The sequence below is a fragment of the Rattus rattus genome, chromosome 6 (genome assembly GCF_011064425.1).
Source record: "Rattus rattus isolate New Zealand chromosome 6, Rrattus_CSIRO_v1, whole genome shotgun sequence".
Classification (NCBI taxonomy): Eukaryota; Metazoa; Chordata; class Mammalia; order Rodentia; family Muridae; genus Rattus; species Rattus rattus.
This window is the reverse complement of record NC_046159.1, coordinates 115,340,258-115,358,647: the sequence shown is the minus strand read 5'-3', so window position 1 is coordinate 115,358,647 and position 18,390 is coordinate 115,340,258. Positions and strand designations below refer to the sequence as shown.

Sequence of the window (18,390 nt, the reverse complement as noted above, 5' to 3'; positions counted from 1 at the left end):
ATTAAATTTATATGCTATCATAATTTACATTTCTAAACTTATTTTTTAAAGTTTCTATTGATATGCACATTGCTCGTAGTATTATGCTGCCATATAAAAGTATTTTATATAATTTGTATTGTTTGTTGAGCGTATCCCACACTGCCATAGCTGTCTCCCTTCTGTTCTTCCATTCTCAGTTCTTCCCTTTATTCTTCTACAGTTTCATTTTTTCTTTTCATGTCATTTACACACTTTTTTTGATATTTATAAAAGTCTTGGTAATACTCTCAGAGAAACAACATGTAATATTGTTTTAGCTATTACCTTAATTAGCTTAATATTATTATTTCTAGTTGGACCTTCCTTTGTATAAGTGACATTACTTCATTATTCTTTAGGGATGGAAATAATTCATTTATATAAATATACATTTTCTTTATCTAATCCTCTGTTTCTGGACTCATAGGCTGTTTCTATAACTTAACTCCTGTAGAGGTGAGGTGCTTCAAATCGACTTCTTCTGTCTCCTGTTCTTTGCTTATTGGAAAGGTAGGCAATGGTTTTGTTTACAGAATGCTGGTGGTAGTTCCTTTTTAATTAAAAAGATAACAAACTTACTTCTGACTGTATCATGATCAAGATCCTTTTTCTCTGAATAGCTACAGCAGATACAGCATCCTAAGTCATTAGGGAATGACAAATTTACAGCTCCTCTCTCATTACTTCTAACATTTCAGTACTATCTGGTGCAGCTTTTCTTTGATTCCCTTTTAGGAAACTTTAATGTGGCAATGATTTGAATGAGAACTGTTCTGCATTGTCTCAGGCATTTGAATGCACTCAGCTGATAGTGTGCTTGGGAAGGTTTGGGAGGAGTGGCCTTGCTGGAGAAAATACCTCACTAGAGACGCGCTTTGAGAGCTGTAGCTCCCTACTCCCAGTCTCTGCTTTGTGCTTGTGGATAAGATGTGAGTTCTCAGTTCTAGCCACCATGACTTCCTGCCAATGCTGCTCTGCTAATACGAAGTCTAACTGTCTGGAGCATGAGCCGAAATAAACTCTTTAATCTACAAATTGCCTTGGTCTTGGTGTTTTCAGCAGAAAAGTGGCAGGTCAACAATGAACACAAATGTCACACTTTAGGGAAGGAGTTGTCAGACTGCAGCCAATGGACCGAATGTGGCCCTTTGCTGGAGTTTTGCAACATTTCAATAGAATCTGGTTATCATTATTCATCGTTTTCGATGTCTACTTTTGTATCATAACACTTGGTTCTAGTGTCTAGGCTATAGTTCAGGAAGACTGCAATAAGTAGCATTTATTTTTTTCCATAAAAAGTTTTCTGATTCTTGCTTAGGACACTCTACTACTTCACTGTTCATTCAAATCATGTAGAAATTAAAAAACAAATTATGACATCTTGGGTTCCACCTGAATTATTAATTTCAGAAAAGTCTATGCAAATAAGAATCATCTTTTTTGACTCAGATAATCTAGAGGTAAACACTGGGGAATACTACTTCCAATCCATTAATAAAATAAAAAGCATGGGTTAGATTATTTAAAGAGGGTTTTGAGTATTTTTATTATTTTTCTCTTCAATTAAAACCAAACTTCTTTATCTTTTGTTTTCCCACAATGCAATGCTCGTAAAATATGGAAAATACAGTTTCACTGAAGTCTAAAAAGGAATCTCAAACTAAAATTAACTTGAGATTCATCAGTCATGTATTCGTGAGTACATTTACATGTTTCTGCTCAGATAATTTTATATGAGTTTGAATGATTGAAGGTATTTAAAGGAAAACTCTTATCCATGATTAATTTCCTGACATTATTCCAACAAAAATAACTAATTCACTTAACTTGATGTCATCTTCTCACTAAAATTTAATTGCTGTAAAGTCAATTAAATGTTGGATTTCTTTTGTTTATAACTTAAGAAAGGAAATTACATCTTAAGACACCACACACAGAACTCCTGGTGTTTAGTATCTAAGAAATAAATATCAGAATTATTATGACTTCATCATCATAAATGATTAGTTAATACTATGAAGGTTATGTTTTGGGGAGACTATAAAATTAACATTCTAAGGCTTTCCTTAAGCAATTTTGACTAAAGAGTGTGCCATAAGCTTTCTTAAAAAATTTACATTCTCTGAACCAGAAAAATGATTTAGTGGGTAAAGTTGCTTTCAGAATATTTCTAATCACCGAAGTTCAGACCTGTAGCACCTACATTAAAAGCTGGAAGCTGTAGTCTCTATCTAGGATACCAACCGGGAGACGGATGCTGAGACCGAGGCCAGGAGATGCCCAGCATCTCACAAGCTAACCAGCCTAGAGCACACAAAACAGCAGAAACAGCAAGACAGACTGTCCTAGTGTTCTATTGTGAAGAGACATCATGACCATGGCAACTCTTATAAAAGAAATAACTTAATTGGGGCTTGCTTACAATTTCAGAGGTTTAGCCCATTTTCCTCATGGTGGGGAGCATGGCTACATGCAGTCAGACATGGTGTTGAATGGTAACTGAGAGTTCTAAATCTGGATCTCCAGGCAGTGGGAAGAAAGACAGACACTGGGCTTCTGACACAGCAAAACCCACCTCCCACATCCTCCCACCCCAGTGATGCACTTTCTCTAACAAGGTCACATCTCCTAATCCTTTCAAAAATACATGAACTTCTGAAGCATTCAAGTATATGAACCTATGGGGGAATCATTCTTATTCAACCCACCATAGAGACCTTGACTCAAGCAAGGTGGAAGTCAAAAAACAACTCCAGAAGTTGTCCTCTGATCTCTACAGGCATGCTCTAGAATATTCATCCAAACTTTCTTTTCCAAATTGAAAGTCAAATAATTCTTGAAACAATGGAAGTCTACCCTGTACTCTGGCCAGGCTAGATTTTGCTGCCAGTGGAAATCATCTTAGGTCTTGTTTTTGTTCCCCCTTGGTTTAAGAGTTATAAAAACAAAGTGGGCTTTGCTCTTTAGAACTTTTGTTACAGATGCTCTTTATTTCTTCTTCACGTAGGTCTCTGGTAAGAAGAAGAGGTAGATGGTTTACACTTGTTTATATGCTTTCTCTTTGGTGCTTGGTATCTTTGACTTAGGTATCTTGAACCCTTTGAGGGCTAGTTCTGTTTGATGAAGTCCATCTTTTAACCTTTTCCTTAAGAAAGATGTTTAGGGCTAACATCTCTGAGTCTGCCTTTTTATTTCTTCTGGTGATTACAATTAATCCATTGACATTCAATATCTGTAAGAATTTGTAAGTTTTTTTTTAACGTAATTTGATGTATAATAGATTTCCCTCTATACATATACGGATGAAATTTTAACTATTTGTTGGATATTTTAGGATAGTTGAGATACACTCAAACCAGGGAAAGGAGTGATTTCATGTAGTGTTTCATTATTATTACTATTTTTGTATGTGTCCGTGTATGTGTATTCACACTCAGGTGGTCGCACATTTTTTAGTGGAAGCCTAAAACTGACCACAGGTGTTTTTTAACTATTCTCTGCATGATTTTTCTTGAGATAGAGTGTTCATGGAATCTGGAGCTCATCGATTCCAGCGAGCTTACCCAGCTTTCCTCTTCCAGGATCCACAGCTTCTGTCTCCTCAGTGCTGGGACTATAGACAGCTGCCATTCTGGTCCAGGTTTTACACAACTTCTGGGAATCTGAATTTCAGTATTTATGCTTGAACAGTAGCTACCTCCTTCAATTCCCCTATCTCCATATGGTGTTTTAATAAGCATAAGATAAGGGGTGTATAATATAAAAACATTCCCAGTATATAGTTTTTATTTGTTCAGTGAAAGAACTACATATGTGATTTTCATTATGCTAGAAAACCAAACCAAAGCACACAACAACAATAAAACCCAACCTCTCTTGAGCATTTCAGAAACGATACCGACTTAGACGAAAGAATGTCCCTAGGAAGGAACATGAGGACTGAGATTTAATTTTAGCAAAAGAGGACAGGGTTTGAAGATCTTAAGACTAAGATAGATGTCTTTTGATATTTCTTCTGAGATTAAGATTCTGTGAGTTTTCACACACTCAGAAATTCATCTTCTAAAATATCTTAGTCTAATCACTTCCCTCTATTTTTTTTCCTCTCTACTTCATGTGCCTGAGGCTTAGAGGATGCAGACACGCAAAATTGTAGAAAAAGAAAAAAAACCACTGTGATATAGGTTCTTACTCCTAGGGTGTGGAATGCTAAAAACTTTGCACTTTTATCGGTCAGTGGAAATGATTTTACTAAATGAAACAAGGTCACAACACTCCTGAACTCATCACAAAGTCAAGGACCCAGGGCAACCAGAAAGTCTGGTAAACAGAAGGGAGCAAACTTCTTCCAGGAAAGAAGGGGCCTGAGACGTGACCACTTACGGTACAGCAGAAGAGGGAAAGGCATCACTCGGATGGAAGAAACGACATCAAAACTTTAGGCACAAATGTAGTTTGTATTATCTTCTACTCTTCTGTGGGAGCAGGGACTGGAAAGTGGGCTGAAAGTAGAGACAGAGCCCACAGTGCCTGGCATTCAGACTCCAGAGAGCAGCATCAGAGTGCAGATCTATTATTGTTTATTACACGAGCTTGTATATAACATCTTAGCCAATTGTGTCTTCAAGAGCAAATCTCTTGAACAGGTGTTGTTTAGCAGAATCCGACTCACCTGTCTATGAGAGAGAAGAAGCCACTGCTTTGGGCCCTTTGTGTAGCCTCCCTGGTATGCAGGACGCCATGTCAGACTGTACACTGTGTATCGTGGGTCGAGACTCTTAAAGGAATTGCAGGAGCCTTTGGATCCTTGCTCTCTGTCTCACTTCTTCCTCCACCAGGTTTCACTTCACATCCCCACCCTCTTCCACACAGATGTCTGACATTAACCAACAATTACTAAACACTAGGGGGTGAGGACAAACTTACTCTCAGGAGACAAATAAAACTTCCCATATATTGCAGTAATGAAGGACGCTCTTTTTAAACACGCTTTACATTTTAGAATCAGTTGGGTTGATAGAAGAATTGCAAAGAAAACACCAAAGCAGCAACATTTATTTTCTGCTCCTATGCATTGCAATTCCCGACTCTGTTTCTACTGTAGATCCATTGACACATGACTATTAACTAATGCTGACATTCATTTGGATCCCTCTCCCCTTTCCTTAGTGTCGTTTTCCTATAGGTTCCTATTCAAGGCATCGTACTGCACATGATCGATATATGCTTTTGATAGCATTCCAGTTTGTGATGGTTTTTCAGACATGCCATAAAAACTGGAGAAAGTTGAAAGGCCAGGTATTCAGTAGAACATCTACAGATTGGGTTTCTTTTTTTTTTTTTTTGAGCTGGGGACCGAACCCAGGGCCTTGCGCTTTCTAGGCAAGCGCTCTACCACTGAGCTAAATCCCCAACCCCTGGGTTTCTTTAATATTCTTTGTATGGGTAGATTGACTTACAGGATAAGATTGGAGAGGTCAGGTGCCATTCTTATGTTCTGCTAAGATAGCGTACTGTCAAGTATGATGGCACCCTGAGGAAATTAGGCCTGATTACTCTCCTGGGATTCCCTGCTGCTGAATAATATTTTCCCCACTCTTCATATTAAACTCTCTAGCACGGTGGTTCTCAACCTACCTAAGGTTCCTCATGTTGTGGTGACCCCAACCATAAAATTTTTTTTGTTGCTACTTCCTAACTGTAACTTTTCTACTTTATGAATTGCAATGTAATTATCGGATATACATGACCTCAGGGGTTGCAACCTACAGGTTGAAAAAATCACTGCTTTAGAATAGTCATTAAATCAGTCCTCAGCAGAAGAGTGGGGAGTTAAGTGTCCCTTCTTAGAAAAGGAATATTTAAACATCCTTTTCTCTATGCTTTTCCATTTGCTTTCTATTACAGTGTAACTAAGATGGGCTAATGTCTTTTTGTTTCTATTTTCTTAAAACAAGAGATTTTTGAGCAGATTTTTCAAAGGAATTCTGTCAAAAGAATATTGTCTGGAGAAAATGGATGGAGGATACTGGGTAGAGCAAGGAGACAAACATGGTCTCAACAGGAGAACAGGAACTGAACAGAACTGGAGAATAGGTTTCTGCTCTGAGTAGGGATTGTACCATAGTGTTAGCTTGGAGCTGGGCTTGTAAGTGCTTTTGTATTATCACCATTGTTTGTAGATAGCAGCACTGTGGAATGAGAATAATCTTCCAGTTGAAGCTCTTCATTGCCAAATCTCTCCAGGAAAAGGCCACCCATGAGCTTTTATCACTATTACCAACAAGTGTTTGGAAATAAATATTCTGAATTGGTAAAGCAGTTTGTGGCAGGGGACCAAGTCCATTTACTACAAGTGATGATTTCTTCTTTCTCACCATTAAGTTTAAACAATGGCAGGGTGGTAGGATGGCCCGGAGCATCAAGCCTACCATCATAATACATACTTGAGTCACAGCCTTGAAATCAGTAGACTTTAGGACCTTCATTATAATAATTTCTAGGGTAGTCATGTGCAATTATCACTGTCTTCTTTATATTTTCCAAGACTTATAAATTGTTTGAGAACTTTTCATAGCCCCTTCAGGTATGTGTGTGTGTTACACACCTGTTATTATTGAACAATAATGATGTGAGATGCGTGAAGTACATGGGCATTTGAATTATAGACCGCATGTATTTGAATAAGAAAACTGGGAAGAGATTTATCTTTATCTCAGTCTAAAGCCCCTTTGTTCCATTCCATGTGATCCTTTAGTGGATTCTAGAAAGCTAATTAGGAGACTGCCTAAACCATAGAACAGCATGAAGCAGCAGAGGGTTTGCATGACCCAGCTTAAGCCAAATAAAGGTACCCATCAGAGCTGCAGACTCGGGAAGAGAAGAATATAGCATGGAGGCAATATAAGCCGCATCTAATCTCAAGAGAGAAGAATTGGAGGCTTCTGAACAGCTGCCTTGTGAACTGTGCCTTCTGGTCCATAACATCGTGGATGTGGGATGGCAGGCATAGCTGCTATAGCAACCTGAGGTGTGGTTAATTATTCCTTTTGGACACCTTGCTTCTGTCTCGTCTGCTCTCCCAGCACTCCCTGAAACATTATATGCTATCCAAAGAGTGGTTGCAATTCCTCACCAAATCAGGGAGGAAGGATTTTATTGCCTGTAACTAAGAACAGTGATCTAGACAACAAAAAGCATCCATTTAAATCACTGCCAAGATTATTCCCCAAATAAAATCTCAACGAGGCAGGCATGCTCTGTCACATTTTAAGTTCTGCTTCTAAATTTTACGAAGAAAATGACCATCCTTATTACTTAACCCGGGAGGTCAGGTTGAGAAAGGGAAGTTGAAGACAATGAGAATGAGATAAGGCCAGAATGGCCACATGTCAGGATGATAGGGTTCAGGGAAGCTTCTATTTAAACTCAAATCATGTGATCTAAAGCGTGCATCAAGAAAATTCATCGAGGTTGAAGAGGACAGAAAATGATACCGTATAACACTCTATCAGGGTTTATTAAGCACCAGAGCTATCCCACAGAGGCACGGTGAGTGGTACTTCTTTCCGGCTTCATCATTTTGTTGTTGAGATGCTCGCATTATGATAAGAAAGGTTTTAGATCAATCCGTGCAGGGAACAGACATCAATCCCAATATCCTAAGCCTGGGCACAAAATCTGGTGGTGCGTCCTCACACCTTATGCTATGTATCTTGTAGTTACTCCTTATAGGATACAGAATTTTTTACTCATGGCTACTAAGGTGCCTGGATATAGCCTCCATCAGGATTCTGATGTATGAGACATGGTGACTACGGCGATAGAGAACTAAAGTAATCTGAAGGGGGCCCTTGGCTTAGCTCCTGAGAAGTGATATTATCATGGGATAATTTTAAGTAGGCTCTAACATGTGACGCAAGTGACAATCTGCAGAGGAAGTAAACGTGTGAACAGAGAAAAACACAGAGAAATCGATGAGACCTGAGGTTTAATGGGTAATAGCATAGAGGAATTGTTGGTAAGACTTGACAGTGTTCGAATGAGCTGACCAAATGCCCCCCTTCTCCAGGTGTAACTGATCAAACATAGACCTGGCTTAAATGTGTGCCACTTTTTGTTTGGTTGCGAAATTTTTTGACGTCCCCTTTACTTTTTAAGACCCACGCACTTCCTTTTCGGTGTAGTATAGGCTGTGCTTTGATGTACATCCTGAAATTGATTGAGGAACACTCGAGCCATCCATCTTGTGGATAATTCTTAGGTCGTTGCATTTAGGGAAGAAGTAGGGAGGAAAGCTTGTTTCTTGATTCATGTCAGAAGACCACCTTCTTTCCAAGTTCTTTGAGTGAGCTTCATTCAAACCCTCAAGTACTGACAATGGTGATGTGCCAATGTGCTCAGAAATAACTACCTACACAGCCTATCTTTAGCCTTAGGAGTGAAAGCTTGTGAAATTTATCTCTCTTCTAATTTTAAACTTAAATCTGAAGAGTCACTTTCCCTTGTAAATATGTAAGTGATTATTCTCAGTCATTTTGACTACCTTGGCTGTAATTCAGTTCCGTCTAAAATAGTTTTAAAATAAATGCTCATTTACTTATTTATTGTAAAAAGAATCCACATTTAAATCAAATTTAAGGAAAAGAATGGATCCCTAAAGAATGTATTTGATCCCACCGACGGATAGCCTGATGTTTTAATATACATATTAATCAAAGATATCAACTTAGGGAAATTTGGCATTGGAATTGTTTATCCAATGACTGCCATTAAAGCTAGCCAATTCACACTGAGGATCAATTTTGGAAGTTTTATCAAAATATGGGAAACTGTCTCAGAGATGTATTGCCCTGAGTTTGTGGGACTTGGCAAATAAATGATAAACAAGTCCTGGGTCCTAGTAGCAGCTCCATGTCAAAAGCCTACAATGCACTTTTCCTCCTTTTTGCAAGCTTTTGTTTTTATTTTCAATCACTTAAATGTGTTATACCTTATTGTGTGTGTTTTTCTAGATCTATGAGAAAAAAATGTTTCTCAGATTCTCTTAATATACATTTCTGAAACAAAAGTGAAATTTTAGAATATTAAAAATGGTTAACAGTTATGAATATATCATAAATGTTGTATTGCTAAATACTTTTGATAGCTTCTTTCTTGACTGTATTAGACAAGCCTCTGTCTATCTTTCCCTGTCTTTCTATCTCTCTTTGTCCCTTTTTAAAATTACAAAGCATTTGAAAATATGTTACCATAATTTAACCATAGAAATGCAAGAACATATGAAAAAACACATAAAATTTAAACACGAGCATCAGAATGGCATGAAAATAAAACCCAAGGTTAAAAGATTTCTACCAGGGATAGAAAGATTCTGTTGTAAAGCCTTAGATTTCATGATGCTCCCTCAGGATTCTGATGTATGAGCCACGGTGACTATGGTGAGAGAGGACTAAGGTAGTCTGAAAGGGGCCCTTGGCTTAGTTCCTGAGAAGTTATATTATCTTGGGATAATTTTAAGCAGGATTTAAACACAATGCAGACTACTTGGCACTCAACCTCAGAGAAAATATGACAAGATCTGTAGTTTACCAACTTTTAGACTTCTTATAACAAATGTAATGATTAGGCAAAACAAAAAAAGAGCCCTCAAAATATTCTGATTCTAAACATTTTTCTATAACTAGCCTTTCTCAACCACAGATAATATTATAAATTTCATGGGTCTAGGGGAAAATGTTTTTATGCTAAGATTTTTAAGATTTTCAGCCTAAACATGACTCTCATACCAAATTAAAAATTATTATTTTTTTCACCTATTTTGGTCTGACTAAGAAGTTGAGATCTCACCAGGGAGATAGACAAGACTGTTTTTAATTGGCTTCCACATCTTTTTCTTTCTTCTTATTTCCAAATGATCATCAAATTGAGGGAAGCAGGAGAAAGTAAAGGGGTGTCTTGCTTGGTGGTGTGTTTCGGTGCCTTCTGAACTGGAGGTAGTTGAAATGCAGGCTATTTCCTGTTCTTTAGAACACAAGAGCCTTTTCTGCTTTTACTGTTCCTTGGGACTGAAGAGAGAGAGGCAGCTTTCCTCTAAGCATGTGTCTATGGTGGACCTGCTATGAAGCATCCCAGCATCAACCGGGGCTTCTCAAAAGCAAAAAAAAAAAAATGATCAGAGATATTCTGATAGATAATGCACTGTGGGCATCATCAGCAACATGCACAATTTGATCTTGTGAAAGAGCACATGCTGATCACATTGCTATCTGTCTTTGCATTCCTAGTAGGAGTAGGGTACAGTAGATTGACATTATAATAAGTCATAATATTACATAATATTTATTTAATTATAAATTCCAAAATTGAAGAGTTGTTACCCATCTTACTGTAATTTAATTTCTGGGCATAGTCACTATTACAAAGGCACACATTAAAACAAAGGTAGAATTTGACAATGTGACAAAGTTCTCATGGATACCACGTTACATAGTAGGAAGAGGAATAATTCTGAGAGGCAAAAGCCTGTGGTAGATTTGATGTTCATGCATGAGCAGCAATAGTGGTGGGCCTAGAAAAGCAGTGCCTTTTAAAGGGCACACTGAACTGGAAAGGTGAAACCCAGCAAATGCGAGGAGGAGAGTGTTTCCCAGGCTTGGAGGCAGCCTATGCAAATATCCCGTGCACGGGTATTGACATTCAGGAAATGGTGAGATACATAAACCTCATGCAAACACTGAGGTTTACACTGTAGACTGTTGGGAGTTAGGACTTGGCAGGTGTTTCGGAAACTGGTGACTGGACTCTCTTGACTACCAGGAGGAGTCAAACGGTGCCATAGGGGTTTCTGAACCTATGCATCCTACTTAGTAGGAATGTGGGTAAAGGAGAAAGATTGTTCTGTAGCAAATAAAATCTGGGCGAGTCTAATTATGAACAGATTCTATGGTAAGTGTTATTAGGAATTCACCGTCGTTGCCAGTCTCCACAGTATTACAAGTCATTCACCAAGATCATGGGGGCCACTGGATGATGGGCAAAGATTTACTTTCAAGTTGCTAATAATTTGATGTGTAGATAGTGAATGACTTTGCAAGTCCAGCCAGCAGTGCTCACAGTTTTTTCCTAATTTCACTGATGCTACCAATGGGCTTCTAAACATTTGTACCTGAAATCTAGACACAGACCTTTCTTAATTCCAGGAAGCACAACCCACTCACAACTAAAGCATAGTGAGCCCAAATGCAGTATAGTATTGAAGACCGAACAACAGAAACATGTTGGCCCCTCAGTGCCAAGCTAACTGGAGATTTTCCTTGTTCTTGGCCACATCTTCTCTATTGTTTTTCTATAGCATCTCCCTTTTTATCTTTTCTCTTATTCTATATTGAAACCCTCTGGTCCCTTAAAAAGTAGCCCCTTTGTTTGCTATCCATTTGCATTGACTTTAGAGTGAGAAATAACCATCAGTATGGGTTTAACATTCTTAGGTCTGTTTTCCAGCTGGGTCGGTTGAGCGATCTTGACTTGTCCTTCCAGCTTGAAATGAGATAATGGATGTAAGGTTTCCTTGGGAACTAGTGGGTGTCACACATATATAGGACAAGCATCATTTCTGTTTCCATCTTTTTTCAGACTTCCTCTTCCTTCAGCTGTTTTTATCACTCCAACCTCATGTATGTCATGGATAAGTTTTCCATTGCACTTTTTTCAAAGGAAAATAGTGAGAACACTAAAAATACTCCCTAGTTTCTGGAATAGTATTTCTGTGTGTGACGGTGGGGGTGAGGGGGTTCGTTTTAGCTCATTCTCTATTTATATACTTGTAAAGAGAACAGTCCTTCTTCCTTCCAGCTATCTGAGATTTTGGAACATGCAAAGACCCTTCTGGATTTAGATACAAATAACAAAGGTATAATCCAAGTTTCACTGGCTCTTGCTCAATCCATTCTGAAAGGATCCCAAACTCTTACAACCTAACTCCTTACAAGCTTACAACCCATTCCTAGGAGACCTTGGCCATATTGCTTGCATTTACTCTGCCCAGAATCCTTTCCAGTGAGACAGCTCAGCAGACATTACTAACTATACCATTTTCCAGCCCACCTTCAGCTGCAGTTGAGCCAGTGTAGCCCGGGACACATCCACATTGCATGGAACACGTCCTTCTTCAAGTGGGACAGCGTGTTTTTTCTTTCTTATGCAATATCAGGGATACTGCTGAGAAAAGTTGAATCGAAGTTTTGGAAGCAGTCTTTACTTACACTCATGCTTTACTTACATTCATGCTATCAGTATCAAATATGGATTCCACATGGAAGCTATGTCAGAATGACACACTCAAGAGAAAAAAAAATATCCATTTCTTTTCCGGCACCGGAATTCACTTTCACAATGAATCACGATACCGGTATCTATTTCTCCATCAGAAGGCTTGCTTTCAGGAGTAGTTTCAGTCTTCTAAAGAGAGAGCCAGAAGTTAAGTTCACCAAATATGTCTACCATGTATAAAAGTTGGAAAGTTATGATTCCTTGTCGTTAGAACACAAAAAGAGATGTGACTGTGTTTAGCAGAAATACATTGAAAGTGTCTGGAATAGATAAAGACTGAGAAATAAGTGCCCAGAGTTAGCTATTAATGTGATATTTGGTTGCTAGTGAGTTAGTGAAAACAAAGAGATGAAGAGAAAATAGGTCATGGTGAAAAAATACAGTCATGGTAAGACCAGACCCTGTAAAGGCAAAGATCTGATACTTGTTAGAGGGAAGTTTAAAAAAACGTATTTAGAACAATGATGTCTTTTGAGTGATTTCAAAATTGATTACTCTGTGCTTTTTATATTTTTACCCAACTGGGGAGAATTTTGGTTTGCTACAAGTACAAATTAATATGGAAATGCTCTAGAATGTTTCCTCTAAGTTACAGCACAATTGAATTAAGAGTCAAAGCAATAACTGTTGTCAGGTTTTACTCACTGAAATCACTGATATTTAGGGATATTATGGATGAGACTAGAGTAGTTAAACACTATTTTGGGGAAGAATACAATGTCTTCATCAATGAAGTAAAGACGAGTTCATTTTCTACTAGACTTATAAAGGAATAAAGGGCCAGTATTTGGAGACAGGCAAGGGCGTGTGTCTAAATCACTGCATAAAACATCCAGAAGCAGCACAATAGGACATGGGCAACGGTAAGACATTTTCTTCTTAAACTCAAGTTAGGAAGGGGAATGAATGGCTTAGCATGGTGAGCATTGAATGCACAGACAATAAATTCCTGACAGAAGGGAGATTTATCTGAATTTGTGAAGCAATCGACAATTGTGAGAATGATTTTGGCTGTAACATATAGATCATGTTTAATATTGCAACGGTGGCTAAAGCTAAGCAGAGTTGGTGTGATCATGAGAAAAATCAAAACCAACCTGGGGACTATGGATAGGACAGGAAAGGAATGGGTCAGAATACAGGGAAGATTGGTGATGATTTATAGATCCATCCATCTGTGGACATGAAAGGGAATGAAGTTCGTGTCCACGTTTGCATTTCACTCTAAGAACTGTGCCAATGCAAACTCTCCTTACCCCAGAGGCTTCACTGAATTCCCTGCCTTAGGAAGACTCTGGGCTCCCGAACTGCAACCTGAGTGCTTTTTTCAATGTAGGGTTGCTCATCATCAGGGAAGTGAAGTGAATACAGACTAAACCATAGATGACAGCTTCGCAGACCCAGAACCATGACTTCTTATCAAACACGGTGCCAATAAAGGAGACGACTATAGTGAGAAAATAGGATGTGAAGAAGAAGAAGAAGGTGGCGAGAGACTTCAGAACAGTGCACTGAGCTTTCAGGCTGGAGCTGCTGCTGCTGTAGTGTTTCATCTGCCCCCAGTGCTGGACCAGCGAGACTGTGAGTAAGATGATAGAAATCAGGAACACGAGGAAAGGAACAGCAAACCCAATCATTTTGAAAGGATTAGAAAAATACCACTCGAACATTTGCAGTCTTAGAATCAAAGAACTGTTTTTGGGTAAATGATCTAGGGTGACTAATTCCATCTGGATATGATATTTAACAACAGAAGGGATGATTGACAAACAAGAAGCTATCAGTGCGCCCAATATCAACCAGAGAACCAGTTTCAAAATTTTCAACCTCAGCCAGAGGAAGACGGGGTGAGTGAAGGAAGAGACCTTGACACAGTAGAGGACAGCAAGCAAACTGGTTAGCCAGAATGTCAAAATGTTCATGAACTCCCAGACGACCGATACCTTCCAAAATAAAAGGACAGGCCTAGAGTAGGTACCAAAGTTGTACAGCATCGATGTCCACTGTAGACAGAAATGTGAAATGCCCAGGCTGATGAGAATTATTTCCACCGGCGACAGTCTTTGAAAGTGCATCCACTCTCTGAACAGCACTGCAACTGTTGTGCAACTTTGCACAATTATGACTAAGGACTCAAGCACATACATGATGATAGAGAAGATGGTGACTTGGGTTGGCACCATGCTTCTACTCTGAAGTCTTTTCCTGGCCAAACACTCAGCAGTTCTGTACCACTTTCCAAATATGAAACAGGAATGTGTTCTTGCCACTCTCGGTATAAGAGAGCACCTCTTCGCAGATGCAAATCCTCCTAACTCACTTTTGACATAGTCATTTCCCTATCTACAGGATTTGTCTATGCTTTGATTATTGGGTTAAATTCACACAGGGATGCATGAAAATCTTGTTCGGCTGTGGGTTCTTGATCCTAAGATCATTTGATTATTTTCATAAAGAGAAAGCCATTATATATGCATGTTGATTTCTCTTCTTCACCTCTTTATTTGCTCAAGGTGCCCTTTGGGTATCTCTCCATTTTTAAATAATATTTCTGAAAATATACAAATTTAAAATTTGAGCACTAGAAAAGATGGATCCTTTGCTTGCACTAATGTCTTGGGTAACGTTTCCATTATGTCAAATGGCATGCTACTGCCAGCCTCAGAATCCCGTTCGCAGGCACTCCAACAGTTGGGGATGTGAGCACTGCTTCCAAATTGTGAGGGGAAATCAAAAAGGTAACTGAAGTCTTTGTTTGGAAATTCCACCATCATTCCTAAAGCTCTGGCCTCCATCTGTTGAAGCTCGATTTCTAAAGCCTGTGCTGAATCTCTCAACTCAGAGATGACAAATGGCAGTGAAACCACCACACAGTCTCTCTTGATCTCCCAATGGAGATGAAGTATGTTTGCTTCTCTACTACTCTTTTGCTAATTCCAATGCCTTCACTACATACTTTCCAGCGTTTTGGAAATTGTTCTTGTTTCATTAATATTTCTTTTGTTTCTCCTTCCATAGCTAGGTTCTTATGTCACTTTTCCCAGATGAATTGGAAAAGAACCATCTCACCGACAGTAAAGAATGTCACTTCTAAAGGTGTATACAATTCACAGATATGCACGAAGGCTAGAGAATACATTTTCTCTTGACATTGGGCAACTATTTAATTAGTGGTTTCAAAAGTGACAGACAGATTCAAGTAATTGGTAGATAGTGAGAGAAACAAATCCAAAGTGGTTAACTCTATGAATTCCAAGCCTGGATGGACATTTAATTTTTCAAGATTGGGAAAGCAAGAGTAATCTAACATGAAACATTTAGTTGTTAAACATAAACCTTCAAAACCTACTGAACTCTGTGGTGCAAAGAAAAATAGTATATATTTTTGAAAATTCTACCAACACATAGGATTACAATGAGAAAACATCTGCTTTTGAAGTTTTAGTAAAAATGCAAAAAAGTAGGAAATGAAATAATGAAACAATAGCTTGTACTTAAGGGATGGGTTGATTGAAATGTGGGCTCTGCATACTGGGAGAGAAAATGTGAAATGTCTTTAGAAACATACAATGGCCGCAATGGCCTTTGCTTTGTATACTGGTCTAGGTAGCACACTCCTTCCTATGTTCAGTGACCTTACAAACACTGTGATGTTTCAAGCCTCTGTCTCAGGGACTGTTCAACTACAATATCATGTCACAGCCCTCAGGACTGAGAATAGCTACAAGAGTTTTACAAGAAATGAATCTCTGTCCAAGGTGCTGTTCCTATCTAGCCTACAGCTGAAGGGACACCAGATGCTGCCCTCGATGCTGCCCTCCCTCACAGGGCGTCCTTCCTGTGGTCACAGAAATTAAATGCCCTCCGTGTTCCCTTTGGAAGAATTTGACTGAGATGCACAAAGCGAATTAGGGTTAGAACTTCAAAGACTGGTTATTCTGTGGTATGGCCATATCTCTTCACTCTGCACTGTAGTGGGGTCTGCCTTCTGCCACCTCCTTTAGCAGCTCCCTGAGAATTGCCACCCATTAGCAATTAGTGACAAGTTGACAGGGCCCAGCTCTATGTGACATCTGCAGTTATTAAAAACACCCCCCAAAACCCAAAACCCCACAAAACAAAACAAACAAGACATTTTGCTGCCTTTATTTATTTATTCATTTACTCATTGTGTGTGTGTGTGTGTGTGTGTGTGTGTGTGCCCTATGTCTTTGTCTGTGTGTATAACATGCATGCTACAACCTAGTTGTAAAGAGGTCAGAGGACAACTTGTGGGAATCAGGATTCTTTCTTTGCACCACGGGCATCTTGGCAATCACATTTAGTTTGTCAACTTGCTGGTTGGTGCCTCTGGCCATTGAGCTTTCTGGCCTTCTGAAATTTATGAATTGGTGTGTAGGATCTTCAGGCTGCTTGTTCCTTCCAGTACTTTGTCCTTAGATAGAGCAGAGGCCCACTAGCTTGTTTCCTAGATGTTTCTATTCTCTCCTCAGAGACAGTATAAAATTCATAGTTAAAGATTTTTGTATCTGTCCCTCCTGATAAGTAACTAGGTTAGGGACTAACCTAGTTTCATCTAAAACTACCTGATTGTTCCTACTTGTAAGTTTGGTGTGAAAAATTTGCTCAGCTATGGATTTTACTATTGCTAAACTAGACACATGCCGTCCTAGGCACGCATCTTTTTATTATTGAAAATAGATTTTGTCCATAGGATATATTCTGATTTTAGTGTCACCTCCTTCAACTTCTCCTGGATCGCCCACACCTCCCCACCAACCAAATCCACGCCTTTTCCTGCTCCTTCGCCCTCTCTCATTACAAAACTAATCTCTTTTTTATATATATGTGTGTGCTTGTGTGCATATCTACTTTATAAAATACTGAATATGGAAAAATTATAAAGAACATTTGATTAACAGTAGGCGAACAATAATAACTAATAATCTCGCAAAGGTAAACTTTGTAATGTTCTCATCTCAGGAACAAAACACAGTTTTGGTAATATTAACTTGAGTTGGAAACTGTAGGATAAGGGAAGGCTGTCTATACTTCTGGAAGAAATGTAAGTTAATGGTGCTCCATTGAAGAGCAATTTGTTCCTATTAATAAGACATTACTTTTTGGGTGTTTGTTATAGAGAAACTCTTATGCATTTGTGACGAAGGAGATGTCTACAAGTCTCTTTCAGAGATTCTCATAATACCTATGGACTAGAAACTGCATCAACGGCCAGCAGCTGAGTAAGAGATAGAGTGTGGCACATTTATATGATGCCATAAAGCCACACAGACTTTTATTTGCCTTCCTCCAAACTAGTTTACTGCACTTGACTCTTGGCAATGGAGCCTCTTGCTGGAGAGGTTTTAAATTCCAGACTTAGTTTAATATCTCCTTTGCATATTGAGTCTGGGCATGAAAATCAATTCTGGGGGCCGAGTCCAGAGAGAAGCCTGCCGAGATGCTCTATGGGAATATTCCTCTTTGACAGTAGTATACAGGCCCTTCTTTTCATCCTGTATTATTCTAAATTATATGTGATGCTGAGATGAGCTACAGCCCCGAGGGGAAATCAGAGGAAGCACGCACATACGCAGGCAAGGACACAGAAGCTCGTGTTGTTGCAGGCTGTTTAATGAGTCTGGCTTGAACTAACTCTGAAACACTATTTTGTGTGCAGAGTTCATCCCTGTAGTTTAAGCCACTGAGAAGCTTGGGGCCATGGAAATGGAGGGTGAGAGAGAAATACAGTATTTTAGTTGCTGAGTCAAGAGGCCTACAAACCCTCATTTTATGCAGCACTTAAGGAAACTTCGAAGCACCGTAAAGCAGACCTGATTGTGAGGCTCTCCAGTGAACACCATGGCTCTCCGATAGACCAAGTGTAAACCGATATGTTATATGAATGAGATGATAATCCTATACCATTCTAACAAGAAATTAGCACAAATGCCAAAATATGGGCACCCAAATTGTTTCTGTCCCACGCTCTCAAATGCTGCTATTTCAGACACTCACCACTATGCCTAACGTTTGAAA

General features: G+C 38.9%; 1 protein-coding gene across 1 annotated transcript; it reads right to left on the bottom strand.

Annotated features, from left to right (window-relative positions):
- Window positions 1-13,634: 13,634 nt before the first annotated feature.
- Tas2r16 (taste 2 receptor member 16) lies at window positions 13,635-14,534 on the bottom strand. Its single transcript, XM_032905255.1, has one exon. The coding sequence runs from the start codon at window positions 14,532-14,534 to the stop codon at window positions 13,635-13,637; it is 900 nt and encodes a 299-aa protein (XP_032761146.1).
- Between the last annotated feature and the right edge of the window lie 3,856 nt (window positions 14,535-18,390).

Excerpts from the sequence above, each read along its gene's own strand:
- Tas2r16 (XM_032905255.1), bottom strand. The coding sequence starts at position 14,534 with ATGGTGCCAACCCAAGTCACCATCTTCTCTATCATCATGTATGTGCTT.